This window comes from Lissotriton vulgaris, chromosome 2_1, assembly GCF_964263255.1.
Source record: "Lissotriton vulgaris chromosome 2_1, aLisVul1.2, whole genome shotgun sequence".
NCBI lineage: Eukaryota > Metazoa > Chordata > Amphibia > Caudata > Salamandridae > Lissotriton > Lissotriton vulgaris.
Window position 1 is genome coordinate 33772185 of NC_141687.1, and position 12429 is coordinate 33784613.

The following is a 12429-nucleotide window of genomic DNA, read 5'->3' on the forward strand; positions in this document are numbered from 1 at the left end:
ATGTATGCCAGACACTGGGACACGTGTGTCGCTTGGTGTAGCACATCCAACACAAATACATTGAAAGCCAAAGTACTGAATGTGTTACTGTTCATTCTGTCTTGTGCCCAGCAGAGACTTGCAGTGGGCACTGCTAGAGGTTGCTTGTCGGCCCTCTCAGCTTTTTTTAGTTTAACATTCTTTGTTCAAATCACCTGTTGAGATGCATTTTCTCAAAGGGTTTGTCCACATATTTCCCCCTAAATCTTTGGTGATGCCAAGTGGGACCTTAACTGGGTTCCTACTTTCCTTATGTGCACTCCCTTTCAGCCATCACAAGCTGTCCTCTCCGTCCCTTGACCCTGAAGCCTCCATACAGTATTGTCTTTCCGTATAAGAGGGTGCAGAGGACCACAGTGGAATTTCTCCCAAACTTTGTAAGCTCTTTTCATGAAGTCAATCAATCACTCAGACGTTCTTTGCCCCTCCTTACCCCTCGAAAGGAGGAGAGAGTCCATTGTTTGGACACCAAAGGAGCACTAACCTTTTATTTCTCTCGTACCAAAGACCATTGGATAGACAAGCAGCTCTTTGTGGGTTTTCGGAGGCAAAGAAGGTAAAAGTGGCACAGAAGCAGACTTTATCCAAACGGATAGCCCTCCATATGGATTAAGATCTGCTATGCGATGGCAAAGAAGCAGCCTCCGGAAGAGTTGAGAGACCATTCTGCTGACGCTGCCACTACCACAATGGCCTGCAGATTACCTGTCTTTAATATCTATACGGCGGTAACGTGGGCATACGCGCTCAACCCTGTTTAATGTTTATACTGCACCCCTGATAAAACTGATATCGTCATTTGGCATAGACGTTATAGCCTATGCCGACGACACACAACTAGATAACCAAGCCTGGGAGGAAAAGCTCAAAGGTTGCCTAACGGCCACCTTCGAATGAATGCGCCTAAATCACCTGAAATGCAACACAGGTAAAACAGAGATCATGCCAATAGGCCCAAAAAATGAGTTCATCCCACGACTATGGTGGCCAGATAAATCTGAAATACCACCTCATACAACCAACTCGGCCCGTAATCTGGGGGTGTATTTCGACTCTGACCTGTCTTTTAGACAACAAGCGGCTAGAGTGGCAGGCATGTGCTTTGGGGTAATAAAGGGACTGGGAAAGTTCTTTGATTTTTTGCCCCTCGAAGCAAGAAAAACTGTTACGGTTGCACTTGTAACATCGCGCATCGATTACTGTAACAGCCTCTACGCTGGTACAAATAAAACTGTCACACACAAACTTCAGATGGTGCAACATGCAGCAGCGAGGTTGGTTCTAAAATGGCCGAAAAGATCCATCAGCAACCAAAGCCCTCAAGGCATTACATTGGCTGCCCATTACAAAAAGGGTCTTGTTCAAAGTACTGCTAATTACCTTCAGAGCTGTTCACAACCTAGGCCCGTCCTATCTAAGGAAAAAATTCAGCAGATACTGTCCAACTAGAGCACTGCGTTCCTCAACGGCCAACCTGCTTACCGTCCCGAGTTTCAGACTCAAAACTCGAGGGGGCAAATCCCTGGCGGTACTGGGAGCAAAAGCATGGAACACTCTCCCCCCCCCCCCCCAGCTGAGATTACTGGATAAAGAAACAGACTTCCGCAAACACCTAAAAACCTGGATCTTTAATCTCCAAGACACAACTGCCAGAAGCCTAGTGTAATCCAGGTCTCGGTCAAGTAAGCATAGAGACTACCTAACATCTGGTGGTCCTCTTTTGGGCGCCTAGATGCTCCTTGGAGCGATTGACGCGCGATACAAATTGGCATTTACATTACATTACATTACAAAATGCACCTCATCAAAGATGGCTTTAATAAAAGTGAGCCTCTGCGAAGGAGTCAGATGTGACCTCGATACATTCATAGTGAACCCCATTGCTGTAAGGAGGGTCTCCATGATTGATTGTGTTGGGCCCCCTTCAACAGCCAATTAAACAAACAAATGGTTCTGTTGGGTAGGACCAATTACTTTGAAAGTTGCTAATATATGCAAATGAAACAAATAAGAACTCTCTGATACAAAAATGCAATCCGAGAAATCAATGCTCAAACAGACAAAACAAATAAATGGTATAGTCAAGTGTTGAATTCATAAGTATTTAGAATTCAAAATTGTTTGTACTGAATTACTTCATTCAGTTATGAAACAATCGATACAAAGTAAGACCATCAAACATGGATACAGTTCAGTGACAGTAGGTGCAAAACGTGCTCAAGTGCTAAGATATATATACAGGGATGATGAATAACTACAATTATGTACAAAGATGATAGATAGGCCAACAATTAATTAAACTCCAGGGAATCCTAGTACATGAAATATAAGGCACCCGATTGAGTCGTTCAAATGAGAAGAGTCGACACAAGTGAAAGTTAGTCGGCATTTTCATGCTGAGGGTCCATAGGAGACGGCATCAGGCGTCCTACGTTACACTATCGCGTTCACGTAGGACGCCTGATGCCGTCTCCTATGGACCCTCAGCATGAAAACGCCGACTAACTTTCACTTGCGTCGACTCTTCTCATTTGAACGACTCACTCCTTGAAAAAGGGCTAACCCGCCCGAAATGCATTGGAGTTGGAGTTTATGAAATCAACAAAATGATTAATGATACTATCATGATTATGTTGTACAATTTGATATGTTGAAAATATCAAACATTATTGACAACCATATATAAACTTTGGAAAAACCAACCTACACTCAGTGGGAGTCTTTTTTGAACCAAGTGGAGTGCCTCATATAGGGATGCACTCACATGTATGTATGCACTACTTTTATTATACTTGATAGTGTTGAGGACGGACACGCTACCTATGAGAGCAACCTATCTTACTTAACTTTTCACCAAACAACTGGTCAAACCTACAGCTATGCATCTTCCATCTACTGTTTTGCAAACGATGAAGGAACCACCGTCGACGGTGTCGTCGACAGTGCTGACGGCGACGTTGGTAAAGGCGTCGACGAAGTCGTTGATGAAAAATCCGCCGTCGACAGAACCATCGTAGACGGTAAGGTCGTCGACGAAGTTGTCGGCGATGGAGAAACCAACGTCGACGGAGTTGATGTCGACGGAGCCCTCGTCGACGGGACTATTGACGAAGACTTCTTGTGAGCTTTCGTAGACGATGATGTTGCTGACGACGAAGCAGATTTCTTCGCCGACGACGAGGCAATAGGTATCGTCGACGATACAGTCTTGAAACTGAGTGATACCTTAGTCGACATGGATGACGTTGAAGTAGCTGTCGTCGACGATCCGGAGGCTGATGTCGTCGTCTATGTCACCGTCGACAATCCGGAGACGGCTGATCTCGTCGTCGGGACGATCGCCGATGCTCCCGTCGACGTCGAAACATGTTTCGGAGCAGCAACATGATGGGAGGCAGCAGAAGACGCCTGAGTGCTAAGTCTCGTGGGCGTAGCAGTAGTAGGAGGTGGTGAAGACACCGCAGGAGCCACAGACATGGAAAGTTTTTTCCTTTTCATTTCCTTTTCAGAAAAGCTGAAGGCATACTACTACGCTTGGAGGCTGCATGAGAAAGTCCAGACTGCAATCTTTCTGCATCTGACAAAGCCGAATCCTTATCCTTAAGACGCTGGAGCCAAATGAGGACACGGCCATCTCTGTCCTTGAGGGTCTTGTAGAGAAAGTCCTGCAATATTTACAGCTACCAACTTCATGGTCGGGATAAAGGCAATAAATGAACTTATTGTGGGGGTCTTCAGAGTAAAGACGCAGTTTCCCACAAGAAGAGCAAGGTCTAAATAAAGACTTTTTACTTGACATGTTAAGAAGATAGGAAAAACGTGAAGAAATAGAGAAAAAACTGAGCAGAGCTCAGGGAGACTCCCTTCACACGACGTGCGGTAGGAAATCTGGGGGTCTGAGCTCTGAGGAGAAGGTTCTGGAAGGGTGCTGGCGCCTGATTGGCTGTAGTTTGGACTAACATAATGACAGGAATATGTTACAAGTGTTTTTTCTCTCGATCATGTATTCCTATGTAGGAATTGTTTTTTGAGCCTTTATTATGTATTTATTACTCTATTTCATGTGTTATGTATTACATACATATGTTATTGGTATGTTATTGCTATTTTATTTACCGTGGGACTCCCACTTCGATGACGGGGAATATTCAAGCATGTGAATCTATGAAAGACACCCTAATACTGGAGAAATCGGGTTGCATTGAGATCACCTGTGGATTGGCGCCTCAGTAGAGGATAGCAGGGCACCTATATATTGTGGCAACATCTCAGGAGGAGAGTGTTTTATTTTTGACTTCAACTTACACCAAGACTTGGAATGTGATAAAAATCTGTAGTGGGACGAGACCTACCAGCGGGAACGACCCTGAGTGCTTGACTTCGAACGGTAGCTGCCTTTACTCAACTTTCAGTGGTGCTTGGTGACCTCCTACACAAACCAATGACCGAGGCTCTGGGACTGATTTAGCTTTAGGTCAACAGGTTACTCCATCACAAACGTACGGATATCCCGTCCACAGTATTACAAGTGCCTTACATTCAGTGGCACTTGTAATACACCCAACGCGATATCTGTTATGTTTGTGATAGAGTAACCCGTCGGCTGAACTTTAAATTAGGCGCTCAGTCATCAAGGGTACTACTTATGAAAACAAAATTACAACTCATTACACCATTGACCTGGCAAAACAGGCCCCGGTATCCACAAACTCCAAAGCCACAAACAGCAAAAGGGTATCGATCATTGCCTTCGTAATCAATAGAGGGTAAACAACAAAGGGCATTTGCCATAGGCCTCCTGGTCAATAAGTGGTATCCACCTACAACAAGCATTTGCAATGCAATAGGTCTCGGATTTATCAGAGTTGAAGCTGTTGGCATTGTAAATGACAATGCTTTTTATTTATGTTTCTTTTTTTAATTAACACATAAATAAAAAGCATTTTCATTTACAATGCCGATAGGCCAAACTCCTGTAAATGCGAGACCTATTTCCTTTCAATGAAGCGGCCGACATTTTCCCAGGCTGATTGGAAAGTAAAAGCATGCATGGCACATTGAATGTTGCAGGAAAGCATGTCATGCAACGTGTTGACAACTGATTTTTAATATAAGGAGTGAAATGCCGCTGCATGTCAGAGGAGCCAGTACCTGTAGGCCAGCGTTATGCACTTGAAGAGCTTGGTGAGGGACGCGTCGATGAGCAGGCAGCAGTTGCTGGCCTTGCCAAATCTGTACGTCTGGCAGGTCTGCATCGAAGTCGTAGCCCTTCTTGGGCGGGTGTTCGTTGTGTGGAGACGACACCATGAAGTGGCCCTTGGGACAGATTATTGAGCCCGCACCTGGCCTTAACAGCTTTTTCCTATCTCGATATTTGATCACAAGCTATCCACTAATAGCATTCAATAACCTAAAGTTAGGCCATGATGACATTAGTTTGCAGATTCCCTGATGCATACGAGTTAGTTATGTAGGTCTCTGCACGTTATCTCTTTAACAGAACCAGTTTGAACGCTCTTTCTGCCAGCTCGGCTCCCTCTAACCACATGCCAAGGCATGACGTCACTGATGTAGAAAGTTTTCAAACAAAAAGGTGGTATTCACCGACCAGCATGGTTGAGAGAGAGACTGCGTGTGTGTGGAGGTTGAGGGGGGTAATCAACTTTAACTATCAAAAAAGAACTCTCCGCAAACTTGTGTCATATTTCAACACAGCTGGCTTACACGTGCATAGTACACCGCACTTAAAGCGCAAAATACTGCCACGAAAAAAATGCTATTGCCAATGCTTGCATTGATGCCCTCTTCTGTATATAGGTCGCAACAATTACCTATGTGCCGCATTAATCTTGCATTACAGCCCAACACACTCTAGTGCTGAGCCTCCATGAATCTGCCAGACGCTGGGCTCATCATCATTCCCGACCTTCAGGATGTTCCCTCGTACAACACCCACACGTGTTAAGCTAAACCTTTTCCATGTAGCGGCACACATGCCACCTCCACCGCTTTGGGGATCACCTGTTGCAGTTGGCACCGGCCCTTTTGTAGCACCTCTTTGTAGCCTTCCCGGCACAGCTCGCTGAGGCTCTCATAATACTCCTCGGGGTCGCCGCTTTCGCTGAACAGCACCCTGGAGAGGATCTTCCACCCACAGGTGTCCAGGGCATGCCCCAGGTAGAGCTGCAGCTGGTGGCAGAGGCCTTCCACGGGCGGTGCGGGCGGCTCGGGAGCCCCAAAGAGTATGGCCCCACCCCCGCTGGCTCGGCTGGCAGAGGGAGCAAGCAAGACTCAAGCTCGGTGCTGACAACGCATGTGCCATCTAGCCGGCTGGACAGGTCAGGCAAAATAAAGCGCGCGACTCAGCTAGCCAATTAGACGAGAAAAAAAGCATTTCTAAATGCAATAGGACTCTTATTATGCGAGCCCTATTGCATTATAAACAAAAGTGAGTGGCTCCAAGGCGGCATATTCGGGAGTGGGGGGGTGGGGTGGGCAGAGAAGTTACAGACTGCAGGAGGGAAGGGGTGTGGGGCAGAGGAACAAAAGAGTTTGCTAAGTAAAGGGGCCGATAGCCATGTAATGATTAAAATTATGACATGGCCATCAAGAGGAGGGACAAACAAGCCAAAAACAAATCAGAATGCAGCATTTCTGATTAAAGCCAATGAAAAACATGGACGGAAAGATGGCGAAGCTTCCCCCACTATACTGTATGCAGCATCTCTCTGACGAGACAGCGCATGAACTGCCTAGTACGAGACCTAAAAAGCAAGGAAAGATGACAAACTGCAACCCTCACAGAAGCAGGTGCAGATGGAAAACGTAGTAGGGGGCTGCCCTCACGCGAGCGGTGCTCAGATCTCAACATACATCGCAGTCCACGAATGTACACTCACCTTTCGCTCCGGTTTGATGTCCCAGTGTTCAGTTTCCTTCAGCTCCAGGAATCCGGCCTGAATGAGGCGACTCTTGCACTCTTCCACCACTGTGAGGAAAAGACCACAATTAGAGCAGAGTTAGGAGAAATAAAACAACCTACCTTCTACCCTCAGAAAAGACCCATGCTTTCATTTCTGTTTATCTGTCTAGTCTGAATGTACTCCAGTTCCACTCTGATGGGCAGCCTCTATAGCGGGGAGGCCTGTGGTGAAGCTGATGCAGTTCTATAATACTGATGCCACAGGAGTTGCAGTCAGGGTCGGACTGTGACAAACAGGAGGAGGCACTAAAGTGAAAGGAGCTCCATTTAGCAGACTATCGGACTAAAAAGGTGGCCCACGTTTGTAAATCGGGTCAGTTTGAACCTGCGCTATACGGGTATTGTTGCAAGGTATGGGAGTCGGCATTTGTGTTTTCTGTAGGTTGTGCTAATATCAGGGAAATGTACAGTAAAAATCGTACTACCAGATCATAAAACAGGCCCACAGACTGCTATAAAAACAACCCACTGATCCATGAGACTAGTCCAGCAAGCACCATGGATGCCCGACTGAAGATCAGTGATGAATGGCAGCTAGACGAGAGGAGCAAGAGATGAGAATACATGAGCAGTAGCTGGAGCTTGAAAAGAAAACAGGATTAAAGAAGACTTGATTGACTAGGACTGGAGCAGAAGGTGGAGGTTCAAATGGACGGAGGGCTTCTCAGGATCAGAACCTTGAGTTAGTGGAAGTGCCTCAATTTTAAGGAATAAGCGATCATCCAGGTGGCACAGATATCACACAGAATTGGAAGTTCTTTGCCGAGTCTGCCTGGAAGCCGTTCGGCCAGATAACTTACTTGCAAGTTCAGATGGTCAGAGCATTCAGGAAAGCAGAAGAGCAAAGCCATAACTGAGAAAGGCAAATTCAATGATCACGCAGAGGTTCCCTAAAAGATCATCAAGGGGCACATTTTACAAACATTGTAGAGCGGATACCTACAGATTCCAAAGCAAGACGCGCCATGAGCACAGACGGTGACTGAAGAGTCAATACAAAAAAAGAGAAAGACAGGTCACAGATAGAAAATGAAAGCGGGGAGGCACAGGCATAGGAAGCAGCAACATAAAAGTAAGCGGGGAGTATTTTTGGAATATGTCGGTCTGCCCTAACGGCTCCAAGTGCTACAACATCCATTGAGTTACAGTCTATTCCATGGGCAATCTTTCTGTTATCCCCAAAGATAATCCGCCCCTCTCTCAGCAACCTACACCACCCTAGCAGCAATTAAGCCCCCTTAAAAGCCATATGGAGCCTTATCATGCACTCTTCCTTACTAGGCTTTTTCCTTATACCCCGCCGATATATTGTGAACCATCAAAACAGAAACCTCTCTGCGTAGTACCGTTATGAATACAGAACTGCATAAGAAAGTGCATAAAGAACCTAAATCAAAAGCACTGTGGCAAGTAGGAGAAGGGTCTGGCAAGGAGGAGGCAAAAAGATTGAGGTGGTTAGAAGTGAACAGAGAAGCAACATCAGAGGCTTAGAGCCAGAAAAGAGGTAAGATCAGTAGCATCAAGAGAGAGAATTTGAACACACAGTGTGACCAGGCGCAGGAGTAAAGAGTAACACAGCTGGCCAGCCAGAAGGGCAGGTTGTTTTCAATGCGGGAGCTCTAACCAGTGCTGAGAGGGATTACAAGGAGGTGGAAATGAGAAAGATACAGGGAATCTCAACAGATGAGAGCGCAGAAGAAAGAAGACCGGTACTGGTGTGTGGAGAAAGAAAGTAAACTAGAGCTAGAAGGGAAGGGAAGTGGTGGTGGAAGAGGCCACAGTGGGAACACCAGGTGAGTGAAGGCTGCAGTGAGTAAAAGTAAATGGGATCAGCGAGCGCCTAGCTGATAAGTCCATCATGATCTTAGCCTAACACTACTCTCTCCGGCCTCAACACTGATCAGTGTCAGTCTTCAACAATGGGATCTCCAGCTTCACACCCAGTTCAACAGGAGTTCACTGCAGCACAACAAGCGGTGACTTCCTTGGCTACACAGACTCCTCGGAGCCTGATCACGGCTGTCATTCTGTATGCGTGTAAGTTACAATATTGGAAACAAATATATCAAATCCAGAACACGGACCACTAGCAGATGTAGGTCTGTCGCTGCCTACATACACGTGTGTGGTATCTGGTAAGGATGCTGCAGGATGATAGAAAGGAGGGTTTGGGGTTGGAAGGTCCTGGGATTATGCACCAGCAAAGGAATGATTTCTAGATACCACCGAGAGGTCTGTAGAAGGCTCCTGGCTCACCACTTGGTGGATGAGGCACTTAAGAGGATTAAACGTATATTACTTTCGTCTTGGTGCCCTCCCGGTTTCTTGGATTCACCTTACCTTCACAATACAGGCGTAGCCGATATTCTAGATAGGATATTTCAGCTGCGCACTATTAAAACTTCTGTATTCTAGTAGTAAGCCCATCTCTGACCTGCTAGTGGGCATAGTCACGTATGGAAGGTGTCATGCATGAAATTGTGCACCCCATCTTGAAGAGCTGTCAACCCACTGTCTTTCTACACACACATGAGAGTTTCAAGGTGAGCAGATGAAAACATGTGGAGAGAGCTGAGTTTAAAGAATTGGAGTAGGGAAGGGGGGGGACAAAGAAGGTAACTGCACACTCAGGATTACAACACCTGGTAGATGCCACAATTCCAAGGACAAATAGGACAAAGAAGTCTCAGAGAGCCTCCCAAGCAGCCCAACTCATAATGATGTAGCAGGTCACACACACACACACAGGGAGACATCTTGAAATACCGGCTAGTTAATTAGTCTTTCGGTTGGCCAAAATCCAGACAACGGCAACATAAAAAAAATGAATATGTTATAGAAATTAGTAAATTACGCAATGTAAACCGTTTCCCTTCTGTTTTGATGGTATAATATTCAGAGGGTGTTGCAGTCAGTCACAAAGTAGCGTTACTCCAAGCTATTCTCATGATTTATGTATAACACCGCCCACACTCCGCAGCTGTGAGGAGGGCGTGGTCCACACTTTGCTGGTGTTGGTTGTAACCACTTCTCTGATACAGAGCAATCGAACCAGCACATGGAAGTAAGTTTTAAGCCCAGGAGTGTCATTTGGGGGGTACTCACAGTCCAGCATGCTCCATTGGCACAGATATAATAGACCGACCACAAAACATTACCTGGGGCCGCATTACACATGCAGCGCCTTTGGCTTCATAGCACTGGACACACCTTTAAAAATGTGCGGCCAGAGCAATGAAGGAAAATGAGCCGCATTATTATGAATGCAGTGCCCCAGGGCAGCCTGTAACATGCACTGTCCTGGAGGCAGCTCATTCCTGTGAAAAACAGAGCGGCTGCTTTAAAGCCACTCCTTGAATCACAACCCGCCTGAAATTTGAAGGGGGGATAGAAATCCACTTGCAGGCGCGCGCAGTGAGTGACTGAGGGGGTCAATGGGAACCCCTTTCCCCTCTCACGAGGGCTGCCATCAGGGGGCGCACTGACAATGCACCACCTTTTAGGCAGTGCACTGTCAGTTTGCGTCTTGAGAGCTACTTCGTCTCGGCGCCCGTATCTGTAATAAGTCTGTAATACAGCACGGGCGCAGAGGCAAAGGCTGAATATAGTGAGTGACAGCTCTTTATGCGCACCAGCACTATTGGTATTAAAGAAGGGGTCACACAAGCATCTGCGGCCCTTTCTGTAATACCAAAGTGCCAGGTGGCATGCATAGCAGGCAGATTATGGATGGGGCACATTTTCCTGGATTGCGCTGGGCACACTTTTGAAAAGGTGCGCCCAGCGCAGTCCAGGAAAATTCACCACATTATGGTAAATGCGCTGCCCCCAAGGTGGCAGTGAACTCGGGTGAAAAACGGAGCAGCTTTGAAGCAGCCGCTCTGTGTTTCACTGTACAGGCGGCAACCGGACTGCACTTTAAAAAGAAATTAGAGATGCCCTTACAGGCAGGTGCAGTGAGTGACTGCAGCCGTCTGCAAGAGGATGTCTGAGGGGTCCATGGGATCCCCTTACCCCCGCCAGAGGGCTGCCATCAGGGGGCGTAATGACGTGGTGCACTGTCTGTCAGTGCACCTCCTGACAGCAACTTTGCCTCTGCACCCGCGTCTGTAATACAGCGCGGGTGCAGCAGCAAAGGGATTCCCTTATCTGCATGGGCCCGCCCCTATTCAAATGAGGTAACGCCCTCAGAAGATAGCGAGTACCAGCGCTTTATGTGTGCCCGCGCTATCAGTATTACAGAAGGGGCCACACAAGCGCCTGCCCTTTCTGTAACAACAAAGAGCCCCGGGAGTACACAAAGCGGGCGCAAGCGCCCAGGGCACTTCTATAATACGGCCCCTTGTCCTATGTCCCCATAGATGTCAAGGCAGGGCCTGCCCAACCCCAAGACAATGCCCCTTAATCCTGTAAAATTTCCCTAAAGAAAGGGAGGTCCATTCACAATAGGGGGCCACAAGGGTGCATCTGAAATGCCCTGTGTAGGAAGAAGTCTTGCGTCCAATCCCCCGTTTTATTGCCTCTGGCGCACACTGTGGTTTGTCACCAGTGATCTCAACTATCTTAGGGTGCTCTGGAGCTGCTGGCATGTGCCAGGGGCAAACCAATACTTCTGAGGGTGACTGGAGGGGCTGCTGCCATGTGCCAGGGGCAAACCAATACTGCTGAGGGTGACTGGAGGGGCTGCTAGCATGTTCCTAGCGATACCAAATGGGATGATGGACGGAGCGCGTGAGCAAATCAAACACTCACCCCCAGTCAACTGATCTGGGTTTAATCCATCACCATTCTTTAGCTCACTCAGCCACCCCAGTTCAGACATGGCCATATGCAAATCAGTCTGACGATGTTTCTCATGCCCGAACTGCCAAGCCATGTCTTCCCTGGATCCCCTTTGGTATCGCTTTGTTCACCGTAAGTTGCAGGGTATGCTCAGACGTGAGTCCCTTGCTCACTTTGCCACTGGATTCAAGATAGCCTGGCTGATGAGGGTTATGAACCCGAAACCGGTCCCAGGATGCTTGTTTCCGGTCCAGGAAAGGCATGGCTTGGCAGTTCGGGCTGGACTGTTCCCATGAGGCACAGGGTCACAAGAATGGTGATGGATTAAACCCAGATCAGTTGACTGGGGGTGAATGTTTGATTTGCTCTAACGCTCCGTCCATCATCCCCTTTGGTATAGGCATGTCCCAGCAGCGTACATATACTGCTGAACAGAGGGTGTACAGGAGCTGCTGGCATGTCCCAGAAGCACACCAATACTGCTGAACAGAGGGAGCGCTGGAAGTGCTACTAGCATGTCACTCAGGGAGAAAATTACAAAAAACAATTTGATGGACAGAATGTGGATCAATGTCTTACATTCACCCCAGTACAAGGATCTGGGCCTGAATCCATCGTTTTTTGCT

The 12429-nt window shown here is 47.2% G+C and overlaps 1 protein-coding gene across 2 annotated transcripts in view; it reads right to left on the reverse strand.

The window, feature by feature from the left end:
• DNPEP (aspartyl aminopeptidase) overlaps positions 1–12429 on the reverse strand; it is a 381605-nt gene that overhangs the window by 206492 nt on the left and 162684 nt on the right. For both annotated transcript variants that reach the window (XM_086954396.1, XM_086954397.1), the window contains exon 3: positions 6939–7027. In XM_086954396.1, the coding sequence (XP_086810522.1) occupies positions 6939–7027 (89 nt within the window). The remainder of the gene's footprint in view (positions 1–6938; positions 7028–12429) is intronic.